The 26842-nt window shown below is 43.0% G+C and overlaps 1 protein-coding gene across 3 annotated transcripts in view; it reads left to right on the top strand.

The window, feature by feature from the left end:
• The window catches only part of fbln5 (fibulin 5), an 89761-nt gene that overhangs the window by 48657 nt on the left and 14262 nt on the right, over positions 1-26842 (top strand). For all 3 annotated transcript variants that reach the window (XR_009446223.1, XM_048538224.2, XM_048538223.2), the window contains exons 6-10: positions 1098-1214; positions 11560-11679; positions 22422-22544; positions 26105-26231; positions 26391-26586. Coding sequence is in view for 2 of the 3 variants with exons in the window: in XM_048538224.2 (XP_048394181.1) it covers positions 1098-1214; positions 11560-11679; positions 22422-22544; positions 26105-26231; positions 26391-26586 (683 nt within the window). In the remaining variant the exon portion in view is untranslated. The remainder of the gene's footprint in view (positions 1-1097; positions 1215-11559; positions 11680-22421; positions 22545-26104; positions 26232-26390; positions 26587-26842) is intronic.

Below are 26842 nucleotides of genomic sequence, written 5' to 3'. Positions count from 1 at the left end.
TGGTTGGACTGAAAGGTCTATTTCCATTATGTATGACTCTATGACTGAATCTGTTCCCTCTGAGTCCCATCCATCCCATAAACTGTTAAGGACCTTCTCAATCACATTCTTCCTTCCACAAGTTCTTGGTTGCACTCACTGGCCAGGCATCAGAATATCTTTGTTTGATGCGGGTCCCAGCACTTTTTAAAAATGTATGCCTTTCTCCGAATGGCTGTCCTCCACGTCTCTGTCAGGAACTGCTTACTTTCTTCCTGATGCATCATCTGGGAAAGCAGGCTCAGATGGATGAGGATGATATCCTCCAATTGCTGTGTAGAAGTAGGGCAAACAAATCTTTTTCCTCAGGAGAAATGATAAATACACTCAGAAACAGACTTGCAATATTCTCTGTGCAGAGCTGGAGGAACACAACAGGCCAGGCAGCATCAAAGGAGCAGGAAAGATTTTCTGAAGAAGGGTTGCAACCCAAAGCATCAGCTTTCCTGCTGCTCTGATGCTGCCTGGCCTGCTGTGTTCCTTCAGCTCCACACTGTGTTTCCTCTGTCTCCAGCAGCAGCAGTATTCTCCACTATGCTGACGAACGGTGATTTTCCTGACTTTGCTGACAAAGATTGAAAGGAGGAAGCCATTTCTGACAGGAATCAGTATTATGGACAAGTGTATGAGTCTCAGGATAAGGGGCGAGACATTTCAGATTGAGATAGGAGGAATATTGATTATGAATCTTTCGAATTCTCTGACCTAGAGGCTGCAAATGTTCAATTACTGAAAATATTTAAGACTGAAAGTGAGAGATGGCTGAGCTCTAAGGCAATCAAAAGCTTTTCATACTCTTTGTCTGAGCTTGGAGTTAGCAAATAGGCATTTTTTAAGATCTTTAATTAAAATGAGAAGGATTGAATTAAAATATCTCCTGTGTTCATGGAATGTCCGAAAATAACATTACCTGTGCCACAAAACAAAAGGAAAGCTTTTACCTTGTATTTATCTCTGAAGTTAAGGGATAACTAAAGGGGGAAAATGTTATGTGATTATCTATTGTTTTGAATGTGAAAACATGTCTCTCTTTAAACTCCCGTCTGTTTCCTCTCCAGATATTGATGAATGTCGACATGGATATTGTCAGCAGCTGTGTGCCAATATCGCCGGTTCCTACTCCTGCCAGTGTAATGCTGGATTCCTACTGAACCCTGATGGGAGGTCATGTCAAGGTAGTGAGCTTTCAGACTTCATTCCATATAAGTGGCAAAATTCACAGTGACAGGCATCACAAGTGACTTTTGAAATCATTGTATAGAACATAGAACATAGAAGAGTACAGTACAGGAACAGGCCTCTGGCCCTCAATGTTGTGCCGAACATGATGCCAAATGAAACTAATCCCTTCTGTCTGCCTTTGGACCATATCACTCCATTCCTTGCATATTCATGTGCTTATCTAAAAGTCCCTCAAATGTCCTTATCGTAATCTGCCTACATTTGTTCCTCAATGTCTCAGTGGCTGTTGGGGGACTTACATTATAATCCTATCATAATGATTGTGTTCATCTTATTTTTGAGCTCTAATCATATTACTTTAGTGGATAAGCACTCCAGTGTGTCCTCTCAGTGTGCAGATGTAACTTTCTTCCTGATTTGTAATGCAATTCCTCCACCTCTTCTCCCTTTGTCTCTACTGTGTCTAAAACAACAAAACCCTGGAAGGTTGAGCAGCCTCTCTCAACCAACTTTCTGTACAGGGCACAATAACATAGTCCCATGTACTGATCCAGGCTCTGAGCTCATCTGCCTTAGCTATAATACTCCTTGTGTTAAAATAAACACACTTCAACCCTTTAGTACATCATATTCTTTTACCTGTCTATGCCTTTCTGATTTACTGGTCTTAACATCTACCTTCCCCTCAATCCCTCCACTTTCTGATCTCCCAGCCTCCTGCCTCTATAGTTTAAACCGTCCCATGTAGCACTAGCCAACCTCCCTGCAAGGATATTGGTTCCCTTCTTGAACAGGTCAGCCCCGCCCCAGAAAATGTCCCAACAATCCAGGAAACTGAAACACTGACCCTTGCACCTTAGCCACACATTCACTTGTGCTATCTTTCTATCCCTTGCTTCACTAGCACGTGGCACCGATAGTAAACCAGAGATTACTATCCTTGAGGTCCTACTCTCCTGCATCTTTCCTAACTCCCCGTACTCACTCCGCAGGACCACTTTTCCCTCTTTCTATCTATGTCATTGATACCATAGTGCACCACAACCTCTGGCTGCTCACCCTCCCCTTTAAGAATGTCGTGCAACTGCTCAGAGATGTCCTTGACCCTGGCACCAGGAAGGCAACACACCATCTTGGAGTCTTGGACACAGCTATAGAAATGCCTGCCTATGCACCTCACTAACGAGTCTCCTCCCACTATCTCTCACTTGGATCTTGCCCAACCCGGCTGTATGGCTGAGCCAGCTGTGTTGCCACAGGCCTGGCTGCTGCTGTTAGACTCCCCCAAGAGGCTATCCACCCCCCCCATCTCCAGCCGCAACACTATCCAAAACAAAATACCTGTTAGATTCCTGGAATATCTGCCTGCCTCTCCTAGTCATTACTCATCTACCTGACTGAATCTGAGGTGTGGCCACCTCCCCATATGGTCTGCAATGCATCCACATATCGTCTGCAATGCGTCCACCTGCCTCTCCAACCAAAACATGTGGTCTAGGAAGAGCCGCACCTGGTCACACTTGCTGTAGACATAGTTATCAGAGGCACTAGACCGCTCCCTGATCTCCCACATTTGGTAGGACGCGCACACCACTGCCCTAACTGCCATCTCTACCTCTTTACGCGGAGAAAGATAAAATAATCTTACTTTGCTTTCACCTTGCTTGCCTTACTACGTAAGCCCACACTTCACCGTTCCTTGACACTGGGTTCTTCCTCACTGCTCCGAACATTTGTAGTGATGGACTAACTTCTTCCAGAATTTTTTTTATTTCAAAAATATACTTTATTCATAGAAGCAAATCTTCATGTACTTACACAGTTAATGGAGCCATTCAGATCTATTCTCTCTTTACTTACAGAGAAGAAACAAGCATTGTGGTTCGCCTTTCTGTACATTTACAATTAAACTCGTGGCATTTAGCTGAGGCATCAGGGAGGGTCTGATTACTGGATTGACAACCTGTAATGCTTTGGCAGAAGGGCCTTGCATGGTGGCCTTTCCCCACTGCACCTTGGCGGCAGTTAGCGTAATCTTTAGTGTATCCCTCAGCATGTAGTTCTGGACCTTGGTATGGGCCAGTCTGCAGCACTCAGTCAGGGTCAACTCCTTCAACAGGAAGATCAGCAAATTTCGGGCAGACCAAAGACCTTCACTGAGTTGATGGTCCTCCAGGTGCAATTGATATTTGCCTGGGTGGACATCCCAGGGAACCGAGCATAGATTGCAGTGTCCCACGTCATGGAGTTCCTTGGGATAGAACGCGACAGAAACTACTGCATTTGTGTCTAGACGTCCTTTGCATAGACACATCCCAGAAGGAGGTGTGTGACAATATTTCCCCCTCCACAGCTGCTTTGAGGGCAGCGTGCAGTGGCACAGAGAGTCTGGGCAGGCATAAAAGATCTCACAGGCAGAGACCTTCTCATCGTCAGCCAAGCAAATGGTCAAGTTTATGGGCCCCTGGGCCTTTGATTTGATCAGGTGGTGGTGGGTCAGGCGGGGTGGGGGAGGGCAATGATTGCTGCTCTTCTAGGCTGGGTATTCTGCTGTGAGAAGGCAACTTCACCACCACCGAGGTTAAGGAAATGGTAGGCAGGCACCTCCTCATAGCAGACGGTATGTACAGGAATACTCCCCTATGACTAATAAAGGTATATGCTCCAGCAGTAAAGAGCAAGTGGTTGGCCGTCCTGTAGCAGCTTCCACTGCTGTCGGCTACCTCCAGGCTGGTCATTCTGGCCGGAGACTTCAACTGCATCATCAATGCAAATGGACGATCTGGATGGGCTGGCAGCAAACAGGATGCCATGTCTAGATTCCTGACGGAGACGATTAAAGATGCCAAATACACCTGGTCATGGCCAGATGAGTCTATCTGCTGAAGGACAGAAATCCTGCTTGTGTCCCGAGTATTCTTGGTCACATTCACCAATGTCAAGCCAGTGTTCATCTCTGACCACTACCTCCTGCTGGCGATCTGTAACCTACAGGATGACTGGTGGCTGGCAAGGGAATGTGGGAGCTGAATGTGAGAACATTGAGGAGCTCAAAATGCATTACATAAGTTGAAAAACTGTAAAACCCCTCTTTGACTGTCCAGTGGACTGATGGGAAACAGTCAAAGGGAATCTCAGAAGGTTCTTTATCCTCAAAGGTATTCAAAAGGTAAGAGGAGACAGAGAGAGAGAGAGAGAGAGAGAGAGAGAGAGAGAGAGAGAGAGAGAGAGAGAGACAAGTAGAACTGTCCAAACTACAAAAAAGCATGCAGAACCTGTTCCTGCTGCAGACGATAGGAGTCAATTTCTCAGACGATCTCCAGGAAGTGAAGAGCCAGCAAGCATTGCTCCTTGCTTCAGAGATCTCCAAGATAATCTTCTGGTCCAGGGTCTGCTCCATGGAGCAGGATGGGACGTGCACCCATTTCATCTTCCAGGAGGTGCACAAGGAGAGCTCTGTGCTCAGCGGCCTGAAGGAGGAAGATGGCTCGGTAACGTCATCTCACTCCGACATCTTGAGAATCAGTGAATCCTTTTTTTTGCTGGGACTATGCGGCATGAAGCCCACTGATAGCCTCCCAGTTGCTCCTGTCCTCAATTACAGAAGTCTTAGGCAATAGCACGCAGGAGAAGCTGGACCTGCTGTTATCTCTGGATGAGCTGACCAAGGCCCTCGAGTCCTTTGAAAAGAAAAGAACTCACTGAAGTAATGGCTTACCAGCTGAGTAATATTCCACTCTGTGGGACTTGATTAGCCAGGCCCTGCTGGAAGTGTATGACAGTATGCTTCGGGCAGGCACCATTTGTGAATCCACAAAGAATGGTTCCATCACCCACATCTACAAGTGGTAGGGGAGAGGGAACAAATTAGAAATTGGTGACCAGTTTCACTTTTTCCTTTACCCATTCACAGGATGAGGACGTTGCTGGCTGGGAAGCATTTATTGTCCATCCCTAATTGCCCAGAGGGCAGTTAAAAGTCAGCCACACTGCTGTGGGTCTGGAGTCACCTGTAGGCCAGACCAGGTTAAGGATGGCAGTTTCCTTCCCTCAAGGACATTAGTGAGCCAGACGGGTTTTCCCCGACAATTGACATCATTAAACTCTCAATTTCAGATATTTATTGAATTCAAATTCTACCATCTGCTGTGGCGGGATTTGAACCCAGGTCCCCAGAACATTATCTGGATCAACAATCCAGTGATAATGCCACTAAGCCATTGCCTTCCCCACTGTTGAAAGTAGATTATAAAACCTTGTCTAAGGTAATTGCCAAATAGGTCAAGTCTGCCCTTCCTGTTGCTTCCTCACTCTGCTGAAAGTTGTAGTAACTATGCCAACTTCTCACAGAATGGTCAGCAAAGTTTCTCATCCGAGTTGTTTCTTGCTGATTGTTGATATGTCCCTATATTTCCAAAAATGCCCTAACAATGACATAATTTCATAGGAAGCCAGAAAGAGGAGTTCACCTCATCATTAAAGCTGTTGACAGACCATTCTCAACATCTTCCTATATTAGAAGAAAGCATAGATTTATCTATCCCTTCAAAAACCTAGACTGTCCCTCCCTGTACCAGCCTGTCTTGGATGGTACCACATTTACCTCTGTATCAAGAGGTTGTGGGGTCAAGTCCCACAGAACTTGTGCACAAACATCAGGGTTGGTACTCTAATGGAGCACCAAGAGTGAGATGCCCTGTTTTTAAGATGTGATGTTAAACTGAGGCCCTGCGTGCACATTCAGGTGGATGTAAAAGATCTCATTGTGCTACTCCAATAGACAGCATGGGAGTTATCCTCAATATTCTGCCCAATATTTCTTTCTCAAACATCACAAAGACAGATTATTTGGTTATTACCACATTGTTGGTTGTGTGAATTCACTCTGTGTAAATCTTCTGCAACATTTCTTGCAACGGTGACTGCATTTCAAAGGTACTAAATGAGCCGTGGAGCACTTTAGAATGAAATGTTCTAATTGAAAGCAAGATTTTTCATTGCTTTCTGTCTTTGCCAACTTGAACTGGTGCATCATTTGTAGCAACCCAGTAAGGCTCCTTCAAACACACCTGCCAAACCCATAAACTCTACCAGCTAAAAGCAGGTGAACATGACCAGCAACAAGTGCCCCTCCAAGTCACACACCACATACACTTGAACTATATCGCCATTCCCTCACGATCGGTAGGTCAAAATCCTGGATCTCACTTCCTGATAGCACTGTTGGTGTTCCTACATCTCATGAATTGCAGTGGTTCAAGATGGTGGCTCATCATCACCTTTTCAAGGACAATTAGGGCCAGGCAATAAATGTTGGCCAAGCCCAAAATGTCACATCACTTGAAAGAATAAATGGAAAAAATGTACATGAAGCTCTCAGCAATAAACTAACAGCTCCAGGTAAAACCGAATTACTGCTAGGTTCCACTTGGATTTGTTACCTTAGTTCATAATGAAATCCCTTTGTTCCCTTCACATGGTTTAGCTCAAACAACTTCTTATTCCTTTGCTAATTACCCCCAACATTTGGATATTAGCCTTCATTTTCATTAAAAGCAGACTTAGCAGTTTGTGTCCCTCTTGATACATGGGCACCAGCAAGTCCATATCACCCTTTGATACATCCCACCCAGACCCATCCCCCTATAAACCACACATCCCTGAACCCTACGGGCAATTTAGCACAGTCAATCCACCTAGCCTGCACATCTTTGGACTGTGGGAGGAAACCAGAGCACCCGGAGGAAACCCACGCAGACACGGGGAGAATGTGCAAACTCCGCACAGACAGTTGCCTGAGGCTGGAATCGAACCTGGGTCCCTGGTGCTGTGAGGCTGCAGTGCTAACCACTAAGCTACAGTGCTGCCCCCAAAAGGAGGTTTTTTCATCTATGTTCTTTCATTCTTTCCAAAACCAATATTCATCCTGGAAGCTGAAAGTCCAAAAGTGGAAGATTGCTTCAACCAAGCTCAACTGTTAGTTTCCCAGTCAGTACCATTCCTTTGGACACTATGGATCTTGATGTTGTACTCAATGTGTCACGTTATCTATGTGAGTAAGTCATTCTTCCACTGTTGGTTCCCATTTCTTACTAACATGAAGGAAATTTGTGGGAACTCTGTTGCAATAATTCTTCAGAGATAATGGGAACTGCAGATGCTTGAGAATCCAAGATAACAAAGTGTGAAGCTGGATGAACACAGCAGGCCAAGCAGCATCTCAGGAGCACAAAAGCTGACGTTTCAGGCCTAGACCCTTCATCAGAGAGGGGGATGGGGAGAGGGTTCTGAAATAAATAGGGAGAGAGGGGGAGGTGGACCGAAGATGGAGAGAAAAGAAGATAGGTGGAGAGGAGAGTACAAGAGAGTTGCAGTGGGAGAGAGATTGCCTTCCGAAGAAGTTGCCCTCCTCCCTCCGGACCAACCTCAAGGAATATCTCTCCCACTGCAACTCTGTTGTATAAAATATAACAATATGCGAGCAACATGCTCCAATTAATTGTCATAAGTAGATGTGTAGTTGATAACAAAGTGTGGGGCTGGATGAACACAGCAGGCCAAGCAGCATCTCAGGAGCACAAAAGCTGATGTTTCGGGCCTAGAGCCTTCATCAGAGGGTTGCCGTGGTGTAGTGGTCAGCACGCTGGTTTCTGAGCCTGGCGATCTGAGTTCAAGTCTGGATGCAGCCTATTTCCTGCCCCAGTTAGGGCTGAGCCTTGGGAAGTCTCGTTTTTAAAAAAGGCTCTGATGAAAGGTCTAGGCCCAAAACATCAGCTTTTGTGCTCCTGAGATGCTGCTTGGCCTGCTGTGTTCATCCAGCTTCACACTTTGTTATCTTGGATTCTCTAGCATCTGCAGTTCCCATGATCTCAGATGTGTAAATGATGTCTGTTTAAAGGCTGTCAAGCTAAAGTATTGGAACATAAGAACATAAAAACTAGGAGCAAGAGTAGGCCACCCGGCCCCTCGAGCCTGCCCCATTTAATAAGATCATGGCTGATCTTTTTGAGGCTCAGCTCCTGAGATGCTGCTTGGCCTGCTGTGTTCATCCAGCTTCACACTTTGTTATCTTGGATTCTCTAGCATCTGCAGTTCCCATTATCTCAGATGTGTAAATGATGTCTGTTTAAAGGCTGTCAAGCTAAAGTATTGGAACATAAGAACATAAAAACTAGGAGCAAGAGTAGGCCACCCGGCCCCTCGAGCCTGCCCCATTTAATAAGATCATGGCTGATCTTTTTGAGGCTCAGCTCCACTAACCCACCTACTCACCATAACCCTTAATTCCTTTACTGTTCAAAAATTTATCTAGCCTTGCCTTAAAACATTCAGTGAGGTAGCTTCAACTGTTTCACTGGACAGGAAATTCCATAGATTCACAACCATTTGGGTGAAGAAATTCTTCCTGACCTCAGTCCTATATCTGCTTTCCTTTATTTTGAACCGATGCCCCCTGGTCCTAGTTTCACCTGCTAGTGGAAACAACCTCCCTGCCTCTACCTTATCTATTCCCTTCATAATCTTATGTGTTTCTATAAGATCTCCCTCCATTCTTCTGAATTCCAATGAGTATAATCCCAGCCTACTCAGTCTCTCCTCATAATACAACGCTCTCAACTGTGGAATCAACGGAGTAAATCTCCTCTGCGCCTCCACCAGTGCTAGTATATCTCTTCTCAAGTAAGGAGACCAAAACTGCACACAGTACTCCAGGTGTGGCCTCATCAGGACCCTATATAGCTGCAGCATAGCCTCATTGTTTTTAAACTTCATCACTCTAGCAAATTCCATTTGCCTTTTTAATTACCTGCTGCACCTGCAATCCTACTTTTAGCAATTTGAGCACAAGGACACTCAAGTCCCTCTGCATAGCAGCGTGCTGCAATATTTTACTATTTAAAACATAGTCCATTTTGCTGTTATTCCTACCAAAATGGATGATCTCACATTTATCAACATTGTACTCCATCTGCCAGACCTTTGCCCACTCACTTAGACTATATCCCTCTACAGACTTTCAGTGTCTTCTGCACACTTTGGCTATTGCTCACCTCAGTGTCATCTGCAAATTTGGACACACCACACTTAGTCCCCAACTCCAAATCATCTATGTAAATTGTAAACAATTGCAGTCCCAACACTGATCCCTGAAGCACACCTCTAGCCACTGACCGCCAACCAGAAAAACACCCATTTACCCCTACTCGTTGCTTTCTACTGGTCAACCAACCCTCTATTCATGTCAATACATTACCTGTAATACTGTGGAACTTTATCTTATGTAGCAGCCTTTGATGTGGCACCTTGTCAATGCCTTCTGGAAATCCAGATACACCGCATCCACAGGTTCCCCATTGTCCACCATGTAAGTAATGTCCTCAAAGAATTCCACCAAATTAGTTAAACATGACCTACCTTTCATGAACCCATGCTGGGTGTTCCCAATGGGACAATTTATAAGCAGATGTCTTGCTATTTCTTCCTTAATGATAGATTCAAGCATTTTCCCCACCACCAAAGTTAAGCTAACTCACCTATAATTATCTGCTTTTTGTCTACATCCTTTTTTAAACAGTGGCATCACATTGGCTGTTTTCCAATCTGCAGGAACCACCCCAGAGTCCTCTCAATTTTGGTAAATAATTACTGGTGCATTTGCTATTTCCTCCATCACCTCTTTTAGTACCCTGGGATGCATTTCATCAGGGCCAGGAGACTGTTCTACCTTTAGCCCCATTAGCTTGCCCAGCGCTGCCTCCTGAGCGATAATGATAGTTTCTAGGTCCTCACCTGCTTTAACCTTCTTGCCGTTAGTTTTTGGCATTTTATTTGTGTCTTCCACTGTGAAGACTGACACGAAATAACTGCTTAATGTCTCGGGTATTTCCTCATTCCCAGTTAGCCACTAAATTAGCCTTCTCATCCTCTAAAGGACAAGTGTTTACCTTCGCCACTCTTTTATGATTTACATATTTATAGAAACTTTTGCTGCCTGTTTTTATATTCTGAGCTTTTCACTCTCAGAATCTATCTTACTTTTCTTTATAACTTTTTTTGCAGCTTTCTGTTGGCCTTTAAAGATTTCCCATTCTACTTGTTTCCCACTAATTTTTGCTTTTTTGTATTTGTCTTTTTTCAGTCTGATACTTTCCTTTATTTCCTTAGCCATCCATGGCTGGATCTCTCTTTTCCTACAGTTCTTCCTTATCACTGGAATACACTTCTGCTGAGCACTGTGAAAAATCGTTCTGAAAGTCCTCCAATGTTCTTCAATTAACCGACCATAAAGATTTTGCTCCCATTCTGCCTTAGCTAACTCCTCCCTCATTCCTACATAGCCTCCTTTGTTTAAGCACAGGATATAGGTACTGGATTTAACCTTCTCACACTCCATCTGTATTTTAAATTTGACCATACTGTGATTGATCCTTCCGAGAGGATCCAGAACTGTGATATCATTAATTATTCCTGTCTCATTACACAGGACGAGATCAAGGATAGCTTGCTCCATTATAGGTTCCATTACATATCATTCAAGGAAATTATCACGGATGCATTCCATGAACCTCTCCTCAAGGCTGTCATGACCAACTTGTAGATATGTAGATTAAAATCCTCCATGGTAATTGCTGTACCATTTTTACATGTATTAGCTATTTCTATGTTTATTGCCAGCCCCACCACAATGTCATTATTTGTTGGTCTATAGACCACACCTATCAGTGACTTCTTCTCCCTGCTATTCTAATTTCCACCCAAATGGATCAACGTTTTGTTCGGTAGAACCTACCAATTTCTCACTAACGCCCTGGTATCATCCTTAAAACTCAGAGCAAAACCACCTCCCTTACCTTCCTGTCTATCCTTCCGAACAGTTTGATACCCCTGGATGTTTAACTCCTATCATGACCACCCAGTAACCATGTCTCTGTAATATAGTATAAAGCATAATGCATAAAGTATAAAGCCTAATAGGTCACATCCAATTGTGATCTGTGAAAAAAAATTCTGTTTTGGACAGAAAGTCAATTATTTGCCATGTACCTGTTTCCATTCATTTTGTTAGTAAGTATTTTCCTCGCCTATGTATCAAGACTGTGAGATATTTTCACCTTGTGCTCAAATTTGACCATGCATTTGTCTTCAACACTGAACTCTTTGCTAGTTGCCTCTTTAACCACAATTCAACAATCTGGAATATTTGTGTTGGTTGTTGACAGTAGTTACCTGACATTCACTATGACAATGTTTTCACATGGGAATAGAGGATATTTTCTGTATTATATGACAACGAGTGATTCACTGTCCTGACACTGATTCTGTATGTCCATTCTATAGATGTCGATGAATGTGCTGGAGAGAATCCTTGTAGCCAACACTGCATCAACACCTATGGTTCCTTCCTTTGTCGTTGTGATACTGGATATGAGTTAAATTCAGATGGAACAGGCTGTGAGGGTAAGAAATGGAACAGAATGATCTAAGTTTGTTCCTTCAAAAAAGCCTTTCTTTTCCTGCCTCTGTGTACCCACTAGAGAATCTCGAACTCAAATGTACACTTCATTGACCAATGCATGAGCTTTTCTGTGGTTTTGCTAATATTATTAGCTCATACTTGGTCTGCTCTGAGATCTAGTTGTTGTTGGCGTAATTCCCAAAACCTTTCCTCTTCCATACACATGATACACCATGACCAATATACAGGCACTCTGGGCCTTTGCTGGAAACGAACAAGACTCATTAGATCTTCACTTGGAACAGATTAGATAAATGGAACATATTACCAACTATCACGTGGTGTGTGTGTGTATTTCTGTAATGAGGCTTTTGTGCATGAATGTGAAAATAGAAGCAATTAATGAGGGTGAACTCTAAGAAGAACCAAAGCATCATACAGCTGCCGTATAAGCTGGAATGTATATCAGCATCAAATTACACGTGGTATTGTGCGAAATAATCTAAAATTAGTTGCAGTTAATACAAAACAAATGAAAAATTTGTCAGCTGTTGGATAGAGAAACAATGCTGTAACTGATAAAGCTTTTGCTACATTTTATTCATCCTGAATTCCAAGTGAAATATTAATTTGTACTTAGTTATTTCATGTGAATAGTTTTGTCACCAGTGAGAAATTTGAATTGTGTCCCACAGTTATAATTTGGTTGAAATAATAGAACAACATTGTGTGGAGTATGTTATGACTGGAATTGTAGACTTGGTTAAAAAGAATAATTCAACTGGAGTTGTCTTGTTAAAATGTACCATTAGTGAATGGAATGGGTATGAGCAATAAAATGATTTATTATTTAAGATTCTACTCAGCAGAAATTTTTATTACCAGGTATTTGTGTAAACACAGTTCTGGCTTTTTCTTAGAGAGGAAGAGTGTTGATAAGGGCCTTGAGATGGATTGACATCCAAAAGATAATAAACCTCCCATAATAGGCTTGTTAGCAACATAGAAACTTATAGAAAGAGGCAGTGGCAGCAATGACTTGAAATTGACTGAGGGGCACAGAACATTGCTGTGAATGGTTACTCTTTGGTCTGGCAAAAGGCACACAATGAGGCTCTGCAAGGATTGGTGCCAGGACCACTGCTTTTCCTCTTTGTACATAATGATGTTGACTCAAGCATGGGCTGTACAATTTCAAAATTAGCAGATAACACAAACTTGAAACTATTGTGAACTGTGGGGAGAATAATGATAAACTTTAAGAGACCAGGTTTGCACTGGGTGCAGATGTAGCCTATTAACCTTAATGCAAAGAAGTATGAAGCGAGACATTTGGTCAGAAGAACGAGTCAAGTCAATATAAGCTATAGGATATGACTATGAGGATGTTGTGAGGATCTGAGCGTTTTATGGATGTTCTGCGTTGACAAGGCAGCAGTCTTGTCTTCACGATGGACTTTATTGAAATACTTGCAAGATGGCTGCCTCGAATGTGTGTGCTACGTGGTAGCAGCCACATCACTACAGCAAGCCAAGAAGCACATTGGTACAGATTGCATTTCTATCCTAAACAATGTACATAAATTGTTTGGGGGCGGGGTGTTGGTGGAAATATCGAGAAACAGTTAAAGTGCATACAGGATCCTTCTGCATAGATAGAGATAGAATACAGCAACAAAGAAATTCTGATGAACCTTGATAAACCACTGCTTCGGCCTCAAGGATAATACTGTGTGAAGCTTAGAGTGCTGCACTTTAGAAAGGCTGCAAGACAGTAGAGAAAACAGAAAACGTTTACAAGAATGGTTCCATGGATGAGGAACCTCAGTTGTGTGAATAAGTGATGCTGACCTGATAATTTGAAGAGCCTCTTCTACATTGTATGATTCTACGATTCTGTGAAGAAACTGGGGCTGTTCTTGGAGATGTGTAGATTGATAGGAAATAGGGTTGTTCAAAATCAGCAGGGCCCTGAATGGAGTAGGTTGAGAGAAACAGTTCCCTTTGGAAGAAGGGTCATTAGCCAGAGGACACCACTTTAACATGGTTGGCAAAAGAGGCAGCGGTGACATCAGTATGGACTGTTTCATAGGATCTGGGAAAAGTTCAATTGTGGCTTTCAAAGGAGATTGCTTATCTCTGCAATAACTGCTATATTGTTTGGTACTTAAGGTACATTTTTATATAGTCACCAATTCTCTATTAATATCGAGATGTGTGACATGTTGCAAAATGCTTCTACTAATAAATATTTTCCTACTGTTTCCTGATTTAACAAATCAGAGATTTTAAAGTGCTTTCCCACCATTATGCATTACGTTATAGAGTTTACTTTGGTGAATCGGTTCACTTCAGGATGGAAGTTTTGAGAAATAGAACATTTTCCGGCTTGTGTCACTCAGCATTGAGCATGCTCAGGTCAGGCTGTGACAAAGTAAGGCTCGCTCTGCTCTGTCTCAACAATAAAATATTCTTCCCAACATAAAATAGAACCACCTCCATGAGGGAGTTTCTTAAGTTCCCAAAGTCAATAAGAGGTAGGTGCAGAACTAGGTCATTTGGCCCATCAAGTCTTCTGTTGTAGATAACAGTGAGGAGCTGGAGGAACACAACAGGCCAGGCAGTATCAGAGGAGCAGGAAAGTTAACATTTCAGGTTGGGATCCTTCTTCAGAAATGTAATGAGTTCCACAGAAGCCAATTGTGCCAAGTTAGAAGGCAGACTGCAGATGTGCAGAAAGACTCATTCGTTCGTCTGTCAGATGGATTTAAATATGTTTCTGAAGTGACAGGATGTGTGTGCCTCTGATGAGCATATTTTATCGGAAAGTTATTACATTGTATGTTTTTGCTTGGAAAGGAACTGGTGGCACATTATCAAAGGAGCTACTCTGGAGATGTTAGTGCACTAATAGTGTGAAACAATTGTTAATAACTCTGGGTTAGTCAGACGATCTCAATGTTGATACTGCCTCCATCATTGTAAACTGAGATCATTCTTTCCCAGGCAGTAGACCGCAATGATGCCATCAGGATTTGCTGTTTTAATAAAGTAAGCCTTGAAAATGCCTAACAATAAATTTAGCAAATTAGAAAGATTGTTAACATGTGATTAATCCTTCCAGTGGATTTATCTTTAGCAAGGATTTTCACAACCAAAGGTAGACCGTGTGGAATGCACTTAAAAAAATTAAACCTGAAGAAAACTTTAACAAAGACAGGAATCATAGAATCACAGTCATTCAGTACGGAAACAGATCCTTCAGTCCAACTCATCTGCACAGACCAGACATCCCAATCTGATTTAGTCTCATTTGTCAGCATTTGGTTCATATCCCTCTGAACCCATCCTAATTCATGTGCCTTCGAAATGTTGTAATTGCACCTGCCACTACCACTTCCTCTGACAGCTTGGAAAAATTATCCCTCAGGTCCTTTTTAAATCTTCCCCCTCTCACTTTAAAACATTGCCCTCTAGTTTTGGACTCCTCTGCTCTATGATAAAGAAGATCATCTCAGAGTACAATGTGAGTACTATTCATCCTATCCATGTCCCTGATGATTTCATAAAACCCTATAAGATCACTCTTTCGATGCTCCAGGCAGAAAAATCTCCTGCCTATTCAGCCTCTCCCTAGAGTTCAAGCCCTCTAGTCCTAGAAATGTCCTTGCAAATCTTTTCTGTGCCCTCTCAAAGTTACCAACATCTCTCCTAAAGAAGGGTGATCAGAATTGGTAGTATTCCAAAAGTGGCCTCAGCAATGTCCTGTATAGTTGCAATATGACGTCCCAACTCCTTACATAAGTCATTACCGATGAAGGCAAGAGTGTTGAATGCCTTCTATGCCACCCTGTCTGCCTGCGATTCTACTTTTAAGGAACTATGCACCTGCACCTGCACCCGTTGGTCTTTTTGTTCAGCAACACTCTCTAAAACCTACTACTAATTGTATGTGTTCTGTCCAGGTTTACCTTACCACATTGCCACACCTCATATTTATCTAAATTAAACTCCACCTGCCACTCCTCATCCCAATGGCCGATCTGATCAAGGTCACATTGTACTCTGAGATGATCTTCTTTATAGACCACTATACAAAAAAGTGTCATCAGCAAACTTGTTAACCATAGCTGCTATATTCACATCATAACCATTAATATGTACACACATACATATATATTACATATTACTTTTTAAATAAAAGCAATGGACCCTTTATTCTTCCTTATGGCACACCACTGGCTGTAGACCCACCAGTCCAAAAATTCCCTCCATCGCCACTCTCTGTCTCCTACCTTCAAGCCAATTTTGTATCCAATTGGCAAAGTCCCCTGAATCCCACGAGATCTAACCTTATTAACCTGGCCATGCAGAACCTCATTGAACACTTTGCTGAAGTCCATATAGACAACACCTACCGCTCTGCCTTCATCAATCCTCTTGGTCACCTCTTCTAAAAACTCAATCAAGTTAGTGAGCCACTATTTCCCATGCACAAAGCCATGCTGACTATCCCTTATAGGTCCTTGCCTTTCCAAATGCATGTGAGTCCTGTCCTTCAGAATCCCCTTAAACAACTTACCCACCACTGACATCAGACTCGCCGGTCTATAGTTTCCCAACTTTTCCTTACAGCCTTTCTTATATCAGCCAACATCCAGTCTTCTGGCACCTCACCTGTGGCTATCAATGATACAAATATCTTGCATTGACTGACCCTGAGGACCATGGACACTCCAGGGAAGTGATTGCACATGTGCTAGTGTAGAAATTTTATTGAAGTGTCTATATGCAAGTCTTTGTCACTGGCCTGGCTGCTAGCATGAAATATGGCATGTTGCCTGATGCTAAAGGTGCTTGTGAATACATGCATGTGTATCAAAGGACATGAATGGGGAAGGCGTTGGAGAAGAACCAGGATTGGGGTGTAGAGTTTGGGTGAGGGAGGGGAAGGGGACCATTCTCCATTCCCACTGCCCCACTTGGATCCGATCATCCTCATCCCTCATCTACTCTCTTTCCTTCTCCTCCTTGGTCTATTCTCTCTCCTCCATTCTCCCAACTCCTCCCCAGTCTATTTTTCCCCTTCATCTCTCCCTCCCTGGTCTGTTCTCTTTTTCAATTAATAACAGATCACAGTCAATGAATGATCACTGCACCCAGCACATATCTACTAGAACTGAATATCATTTAAGTCCTGTCTGGATTGTTGTCTCTGACAATGCAGTGCTGTATCAAACTGAAGGTAATATTATTCCTGCTCTTATCCCCATCTGACTCCTCGGAAGACCTATGCCACTTTCCTAACTCTTCACAGTCTATCACACACCATCTTTCCCTGCTACAGTGGTGTAGAGCACAGTATGCCATTATTACTCAAGACTGATCTATGCATGAGAGCCTCATCTTTTGCAAACTTATGGTTAGTTTCACAATGGCCCTGATTGAAGATTGTATTAATGTTCAGCCTCAGTCAGGGGCTTGCAAAACAGAGTTATGAACCATGGTTGCAGAGCCCTTATCTCTCAGTAAATAGCTTCTGTGAGATCTGGCATTTGGAATTAAACAGGAACATGTGCGTTCTCAAGGATTTGACATGATGGTAGCTCCCTGCGTGAAGATATGTAGGATGTGGTACCAATGATGACAGAAGACTTGTATTTTAATGGAATGGGAAACTTTTCTGGTGATGAAGACCTTTCCCCCCACAGTGGTCGAGAACACCCTTGACCGCGTCTCCCGCATTTCCCACAACTCATCCCTCACACCCCGCCCCTGCCAAAACCGCCCCCAGAGGATCCCCCTCTTTCTCACATACCACCCCACCAACCTCCGGATACAACGTATCATCCTCCGACACTTCCGCCATCTACAATCTGATCCCACCACCCAAGCTATTTTTCCATCCCCATTCCTGTCTGCCTTCTGGAGAGACCACTCTCTCCGCGACTCCCTTGTCCGCTCCACACTCCCCTCCAACCCCACCACACCCGGCACCTTCCCCTGCAACCGCAGGAAGTGCTACACTTGCCCCCACAATTCCTCCCTCACCCCCATCCCAGGCCTCAAGATGACCTTCCACATCAAGCAGATGTTCACCTGCACATCTGCCAATGTGGTATACTGTATCCATTGTACCCGGTGTGGCTTCCTCTACATTGGGGAAACCAAGCGGAGGCTTGGGGACCGCTTTGCAGAACACCTCCGCTCGGTTTGCAACAAACAACTGCACCTCCCAGTCGCGAACCATTTCAACTCCCCCTCCCATTCCTCAGACGACATGTCCATCATGAGCCTCCTGCAGTGCCACAATGATGCCACCTGAAGGTTGCAGGAACAGCAACTCATATTCGGCTTGGGAACCCTGCAGCCCAATGGTATCAATGTGGACTTCACAAGCTTCAAAATCTCCCCTTCCCCCACTGCATCCCAAAACCAGCCCAGCCTGTCCCTGCTTCCCTAACCTGTTCTTCCTCTCACCCATCCCTTCCTCACACCTCAAGCAGCACCTCCATTTCCTACGTACCACCTCATCCCACCTCCTTGACCTGTCCGTCTTCCCTGGACTGATCTATCCCCTCCCTACCTCCCCACCTATACTCTCCTCTCTATCTATCTTGTTTTCTCTCCATCTTCGGTCCACCTCCCCCTCTCTCCCTATTTATTCCAGAACCCTCTCCCCATCCCCCTCTTTGACGAAGGCTCTAGGCCTGAAACGTCAGCTTTTGTGCTCCTGAGATGCTGCTGGGCCTGCTGTGTTCATCCAGCTCCACACTTTGTTATCTGGTGATGAAGATTGCTGCATTATGAGATGGCCTCAATGTGTTTAGTCTATAGCATTCTGTGTCTGGGGGTTACCAACTAATTTGGCAAAGCCTACTGCCCAAGTGGCAGGAAGTGAGATTAGGCTGTGTGATCCAGTACAAATTATATCAGTAACAGTTTTGGTGCATTTGCAGTTGGGGGTTGAGAAATCCCTCAGAGATCCCCAGTAGATTGTTGGATGCATCTATTAGCATAAAAAACAAAGAAACAGAGAGCACCTTGATGGACGCTGGGATGACATGACCACGTGCTGTTCTGGTTGTGGGTCTTACTCCAGCAGTTCAGTGTCAGTGTCCTGGGATGTCGTCCGTCTGTGGCAGAACTGATCATCTGGACGAAATGACATTGAGGATGATAGGTTCCGGGCCTCCTGTACCACCTTTGCGTCCTGGGAAATTTCACCTCCACAATTCAGCCTGTTGGTGACCAGAATACTTGTCATGTAACAAAAGAGTGTCTTAAATACGTGAGGAAAAACGAAGAAACAGAAAAGTTAACACATTTCTTCAGATTTTTCTTTTAAAAGTTTGTAAAAGAAATTGCGCTGAAAGAGAATCAGCAAAGATAATATTTAACCTAACATGATACTTGTAAGGCTGAAAGCTGCCACCTTGTGGCCTCTCTATCACAATACTTATCATTTGCGGGAAACGTGAGCACAGCTCATGACTATTGCAGGGATTGTGTCAAAAATTCTTGGGTTATATTACATTCTTTTTAAAAGATGTAATATTTATATTTTTGAATTACAATTGAACTTTGATCTACTTTGTATCTTGACTTGCAATGTAGTACTGGTTATATGAATTAAAAGTCTATTTATTTAAATTATCTAATTAATCTTTCTAAGCTGATGAAGTTGAATTATTTGCAGTGCTGAATTCAAATTATTAGTTGTTTCAAACACTATATTGCGGCATAAATTTTCACTGACCTGCAACACACTGCATTAATGTACATTTTCCCTGTGTACAAATTAATAATGAGTGAAAGAGGCCATTTCAGCCATCTGACCTCATTTAGAAAAAGAATATTTGCATATATAAAACATTTTGCCGTGAGGCTAAAATATAAGCCTTTGCAGAAACAAAAATGTAAGTAATAAATTACAATAACAATTTGCAATTTAACAGTGCCTTTTAATGTACTAAAACTTCCTGAGGTGATTCACAGCAAAGTAATCAGACAGAAATTAAAATATTTTCTAATCAACCTGTTCACATCTCTGGAATGGGTAGGATACAGAACAATTGAACGCCACAACCAAAACCTATGTGAAGTCAAGGCTATGGGCCAAATGAGTTAGAACAGTGAGGTGCTTGTTTTTAACTGGCACAGACTCAATTGACCGAGGGGCCTTTATTCTGATCTGAAGACCAATTAAAGGAGGCAGACTGGGACTTTCCAGATGCCAGGTAGCCATGAAACTGCCTGGAGTGTCTTCCTCTGTTTTTATTCATTCATTAACAGGATGAGGGCATTGCTTGTTAGGCAACATTCATTGCCCATCCCTGATTGGCCAGAGGCACGTTGCAATGGGACTGGAGTCATATGTCAGCTAGATCAGGTAAAGATGGCAGAGATAGCAGGAGCTGCAGATGCTGGACAATCTGAGATAACAAGGTATAGAGCTGGATGAACACAGCAGGCCAAGCAGCATCAGAGGAGCAGGAAGGCTGACATTTTGGGATTTCTGAAGAAGGGTCTAGGCCCGAAACGTCAGCCTCCCCTCTCCTTGGCCTACTGTTTTCATCCAGCTTTACAACTTGTTATCTCAGGTGAAGATGGCAGTTCCCTTCACTAAAGGGCACTTGTGAACTAGGTGGGTTTCTCCCAACAATTGACAATGAATTCATGGTCATCATTAGATTCTTAACCCAAAATATTTTACTGAATTCAAATTCCACCATCTGCAGTGGTGGGATTTGAACCTGGGTCCCCAGAATGTTATCTGGGTCTCTGGATTAATAGTCCAGCAATAATACCACTAAGCCATTGCCCACCCTATGTTGGTGGATGGGAGGTGGTTTTGTGCAATGTTCCAGACAGGGCCTAAGGATGTCCCTCCCTCCCTGTCTGTGTGCTGTAGGAGCAACCATCATCCATTCATTGAGCCATTCCTTGGCAGGACCCATTTTTAAAATTTGAATTTAAATTTTAAAATTTGGAGATAGGACACTGACTTTTTGAGGCACCCTCTCCTTTACCCACATCCTGTTGCAGCCTGCTGTTGCTTTCAAAGTGGAAGGTCGCTGGCTGTCAGTTTCGGGACATGCCTATCATTTAGCCACTAAATTGCCATTATTGAGACTGTCACATCTAGTGACATGGCTGCACTATTGATCAAGAAGCCCAGGCTAGGGTTGGGTTAATGAAACCAGAATGTGTTGGAGAAATCCAGCATCTGTGGAGAGAGAAAAACAGAGCTAATGTTTCCAGAGATAATAGGAACTACAGACGCTAGAGAATCCGAGAAAACAAGTTGTGGAGTTGGATGAACACAGCAGGTCAAGCAGCAATTTAGGAGCAGGAAAGATGGCGTTTCGGAATAGGCCTGAAACGTCAACTTTCCTGCTCCTAAGATGCTGCTTGGCCCAATGTTTCCATCCCACTATGACTCTTCTCCCAAAACTCTGGACACATGGTTTTAAATCCAACTAAGGCAGGTGATGGAATTTAAATTCGATTAATAAATATGGAATTCAAAACTAATCTTGTTTCCATGAAACAGTCATTGGGATTCTGTATTTACTAATCATGCTATTCAGCAATGTTATTGCACACTTCTAGAGCTAGTGGGATTTGAAAACAAGCTTCCTGGTCCTGAGGAATTTATGCTACCACTGTATTATGGGGTCATTTTGAAGCTACTGCTGTTGTTAGTGAAAACCTGTATGGTTCACTAACCCTTCTCATCTGGTCTAGTCCATATTTTACTGCAGACCCATAACAATGTGGTTGATGCTTAAATATTCATTGAGTCATAGAGATATACAGCACAGAAACAGAACCTTTGGCCCAAATTATTCATGACAACCAGATATTCTAAATTGATCAAGTCCCATTTGCCAGCATTTGGCCCATATCCCTCAAAACCCTTCCTTTTCATATACCCATCCAGAAGCCTTTTAAATGTTGTAAATGTACCAGCCTCCACCACTTCCTTTGGCAGCTCAATAGATACATGCACCATCCTCTTTATGAAAAAATTGCATCCTCTTGCTGTGAAAAAATATTTTTTTCTTACAAGTTAAATTGGCCAGTGCTGTGGCAATTGCAGTGTGTGACTCTTATTCCTTCACCATCCTTAGCCTTGGTGTGATCTGGCAGTTTGAATGGTCCAAGCCTCTGGATCCTCACCCCCAGGAAAAGTCCTGTCCCATTGTTATGCTTGTTTCTGTTTGTGAATGTTTCCATGCAACAGTAACTCTGGCTGAGTTTACTTATTAATGCATGTTCAACCCTGATTGATAAGGTTGAATTATCTAGCAAGCAAGCATATTTGTGTTTTAAAAAAGGGAGAGAATTAGAGTTCAATTGAATTAACAATCGGTCTTTCACATCTGTGATTTATGTTTGAAACAAAAAATTGGGACTAATAGTTGCTTTTCCTGAGGTTGTAAGGCTCCAACCTAATTTGAGTTTGGGTCACGATAGTACAATTTGTAGACAATGATAGTTCCAGATTATTAATTATCAAATAATGCCCTTTTATTAAAATGTTTATACTAAAGTTTTAATAAAGTTCTTTTTAACTTTATGAAGAGAGCAAAACGTTGCTATTTTTGAGCAGGATAAGTAAGTAACATGTGTAACAGTGCAGTAGAAAAACAGCAGGAAAAAAAATGTTGAGAAAACATACAACACAAGGGAGTTCTGTTAAAGTTTTTAATCAAGTAATATTGGTTCTTGTTTGTAGATATCAATGAGTGCAGTTTCTCAGATTTCCTCTGCCAGCACCGATGCATCAATGAGCCAGGCGATTACTTCTGTACCTGCCCTGAGGGCTACACTATGTACAATGACAACAGGAGTTGCCAAGGTAAAGGGTAGCCAGATTATTCTCAAACTCTTTATCAAGGCCTGTATTTTACTTGAAGGCCTGTCCTGAGGGAGGAAGCTAAACCTTGCAAATCCATCACACAGGAATAACTAATTCCTAATGTACAACCATAGGCAGGTTTGTCATAGGGCTCGAATGAATCTAGGTGAATGACTAATTTTATAACTGGCACTTCCAACAAGGCGTGTTGTAAGAAACATCGGTAATAAATCTCTGCCATTTGGTAATGGAATCAGAACTAGGTTAATACTGACTTGTCAGACAACCTTGCCTTCCAGTCCATACCTTCCATTGCTCAGGTTAGTCACAGCCCCAAACTCGCACAAGGAAAAGCAAAGGCTGCAGTTTGATGAGGCTCACAATGATTCCAGGGCAGGTCCATGCATTACATTTCCTCCTAGTAGTTAAAATATTGCACATCCTCTACTTTTTGATTGTACCTTTCACATCAAATAATATTTTCTAAGGCTCAAAACATGATGGGTTATTTTTGGAACTTTTAGCTTAGCATGCACTGAAGATGGTTTCCCATGACATTGCACATATTTAAGGTGCCCAACATATTTGGACAAATTCTCTTGAAGTACACTTTGAATGCATTGGAGCTGAACTTTCATGTCTTGCCTCAACTTTGGTCTCTGGGCATGTTACCTTATCAGGAGCAGAGTTATAGGCGTCTACAGTATGGAAACAAGCTCTTCAGCCCAACTTATCCATGCCACCCAATTTTCACAATTTAAACTAGCTCCATTTGCCTGCGTTTGGTCCACATCTGTCCCTACCTATCCCATCCATGTACCCTTCTAAATTTCTGTTGAATTGTAAAATTGCACTTGTCTTCTTCACCCGACAAAGGAGCAGCAGGTTGCAGGATGGGAAGTAGGCCCCAGAGATTAAGGGGAAATCCCTGCAATGGTTGTGAAGGGGTTGTTAAGTTGGCCGTTGCTGTCTGGCACACACCTCTCCCTCACACAGCTGGTGGGCTCCGCTTGGGCAGGGTCTGCTGTTCCAATTGTAGCAAAAACCAGCAGCTTGGTAAAACAGCCAATACAGTCATAGTCATAGGGTCATACAGCACAGAAAGGGCCCTTCAGCTGATTGAGTCTGTGCTGACCTAACTACAATAGTCTCACTTTCCAGCACATGGCCCATGGACTCGAATGTGATGACATTTGCAAGGGCTTATCCATGTATTTCTTGGATGTTGTAAGGTTATCCGCCTCAACTACCCTCCTAGACAGTGCTTTCCAGATTCCACCCACTGTGCAGTTAACTGGGACCAGTTGAACCTTTTCTGTTCCACATCCCAGAATTGGGAATACATTCAGTTGAAATATGTTCAGTTTACCTCTCAGTGTCCATCATTGCAGTTTTACTACCCCTCCTGCCTCTCAGTTGGTCTCTGAGAAAATCCTGGCCTGAGTCTTTTTATTAGTAAGAAAGAGAACTGGTGAACTTATGTCGATCACCATTATTTTCACGTACTGTGCAGAGATCATAGAATCGTAGAGCCCATACAATGCAGGGAGGCCCTTCGGCCTATCAGCCTGTACCAATACATGGAAAACACCTGACCTTCAAACTGATTCCAACATTTGGCCCGTTGTCTTGAATGTTATGATGTGTCATGTGGCAACTCACTTCTACCACCTTTCCAGGCAGCACCTTCCAGACCATCACCACCCTCTCGGTATAAAAAAGTTTTCCTTATATCACCACTAAAGCTCCTGCTCCTCACCTTGAACCCATGTCCCCTCTTGACTGACTCTTCAACTAAGGGGAATGGCTGTGCCTTATCCATTCTGTCAGTGCTCCACGTAATCTTGTACGTGTCAATCAGATCACCCCTCAATCTTCTCTGCTCCAATGAAAACATCCCAAGCCTCTCCACCCTTTCCACATCACATCAATTTTCCATCCCAGGCAGCATCCTGATGAATCTCCTCTGCAATCCCTCTAGTGCAATCATGTCCTTTCTGTAAAGAGGCAACCGGAACTGCACACAGTATTCTAGCTGCGGTCTCAAAGTTCTATACAACTCAAACATTACTTCCCTGCTTTTGTAATCTGTGCCTGAAATGATAAGGAAAAGTGTCCCATATGCTTTTTTAACCACACTATTAATATACTCTTCTGTCTTCAGAGATCTATGGCCAAACATGCTAAGATCCCTCTTTTCCACAGAACTTCGTAGTGCCATGCTGTTTATTGAATACTTTCTTGTCAAATCACACCTTCCAGAGTGTATCACCTCACACATTTCAATGTTAAATTCCGTCTATCTGGAAGCTGTCCATTTGACTATCACATTTATATCTTCTTGTATCCTAAAATGCTCAAACTCAGTCACCCAACAACCTTTGAGTCATCTGCACACTTACTCTTCCAAACACCCCTCACAGTCATCAATGCCATTTATATAATAGGAGAGCCAGCACAGATTGTTCCGGTATGTCACTGGACATTGGCTTCAAGTCACCAAAACAGCTTTCTGCCATCACCCTCGTCACCATCCCCCTTGGTAGTCATAGTGCTTCAATTCAAAGGCTTCAAATTGGGAAATGGTGAATGTGTGGTTTGCATTTGCTTTCTGTCCATTTAATTTCAACATTGCAGGCTGCAAGTCCTTTAATCCTTAGATACCGGCATCCCACAGGAAGAACCCACAGAAACAACACTCGGGAAGACAAGGCCAAAACATTGGTGTTCTGTCACCAGTCCAACAGTGGAATAAAATCCCTCCCTGCGCTCCCATTAGCACAAAGGACTAAGTGAGCACAGCACATGAACCCAATCCACTGTGCCCAGATCAATTTTTATAGTGCCACGTCAGTGTTAAAGAGGTTCAAAGAGCCATTTATCACAAAATCTCTACTGATTCAGCCTGGCTAACATTGACCAGAAACTTCTGGAGAATTAAAGGCTAATCTCTAGGATGAAGCTGTGAGCAACCATGGGAGAAATATTCTAGAATTTTTTTTAAAACATTGTTTCATTTGTTAATTCTGAAGGTTTTGGAAATGGGTATGGGGGTAAAGAATGCCTGTTTGTCTGGACCCAAATCAACCAACAGGGTAAGGGAGAATTTGCTTTATGATTGATTTGGGGAGACGGGACCTCAAGATGGATATGTCACGTGACCAAGAGTTAGTTATCTCAGTTTCCTGGATGGCTAGTTTGCAATGCAGAGTGATGATAGCAGCACAGTTTAATTCCCACTTTGGCTGAGGTTACCATGATGGTCCCACCTTTGCACCCTTGCCTGAGGTGTAGTGACCCTCAAGTCAAACCACCACCAACTGTCCCTGTCTAATGAGAGAGTGGGACAATTGTGATTTGATCTTTACCTTTAAGGGAAGTGTAAGTATGGGACAACTGGATAGAAGGGTGATGTGTTGAAATGTCTAGGGTTGCATCCAGCCAGAGCTGACAACACTACATCCTGTTGACATTTACTGGAAGGGAGAACCTTGAGGCTTGAACCACTGCACAGACCAGAATGTGTGCAATATGTATCTCAACATTTTTCTATTTGTTAGATATTAATGAGTGTGAGGCTGCAAATCACACATGTACAGAAGAACAAAACTGCTACAACATTCCAGGAGGATACAAATGTCTACAGCCAGTGAAATGTCAAGATCCTTATATACAGTTGAATGAAAAGTGAGTACTCTGGCGGATAGCCGTGCTGAGAAGTAGCTTTTTAGCTCAAAGTTGACACCAACCCATGGAAAAATGGTAGATTGAATGTATTTGTAGGAAGGTTATCATCTCATTGTGGAAACTATCCATTGAACTGTTAATTCCCTGCTTGCGTTGCAGTCGTTGTATGTGTCATGGAGAGAATCCAGGCTGCGCAGAACAGCCATTCACCATTTTGTACAAGTATATGGACATTGTGTCAGGAAGGAACGTGCCCTCAGATATTTTCCAAATGCAGGCCACGACTCGCTACCCAGGTGCTTACTACATCTTCCAGATCAAATCTGGGAATGAAGGCAGGGAGTTCTACATGAGGGTAAGACCTTGACTTCTGTAGCTGTACCCAATATAAAATGTAAAATGCATTTGAAAGCATTAATCTCTTAAAATAGACATGACATACTCGACTGAATTTTAGTTTGGATCAAAACATGCATCACGTTGGCTTTATTATATGCTTTCATTCTTTCTTTGTGTCTCTTGTAAATCCAGTCAACAGCTGCCAACATTCTTGACCTTATCTTTCCTCGACACATGGACCACTCAAATCACTCATGTTTGACAACTTGTCT

Source organism: Stegostoma tigrinum, chromosome 10, assembly GCF_030684315.1.
Source record: "Stegostoma tigrinum isolate sSteTig4 chromosome 10, sSteTig4.hap1, whole genome shotgun sequence".
In the NCBI taxonomy this organism is placed as follows: Eukaryota; Metazoa; Chordata; class Chondrichthyes; order Orectolobiformes; family Stegostomatidae; genus Stegostoma; species Stegostoma tigrinum.
The sequence above is the reverse complement of the archived record's forward strand: the minus strand, read 5'-3'. Positions and strand labels throughout refer to the sequence as shown.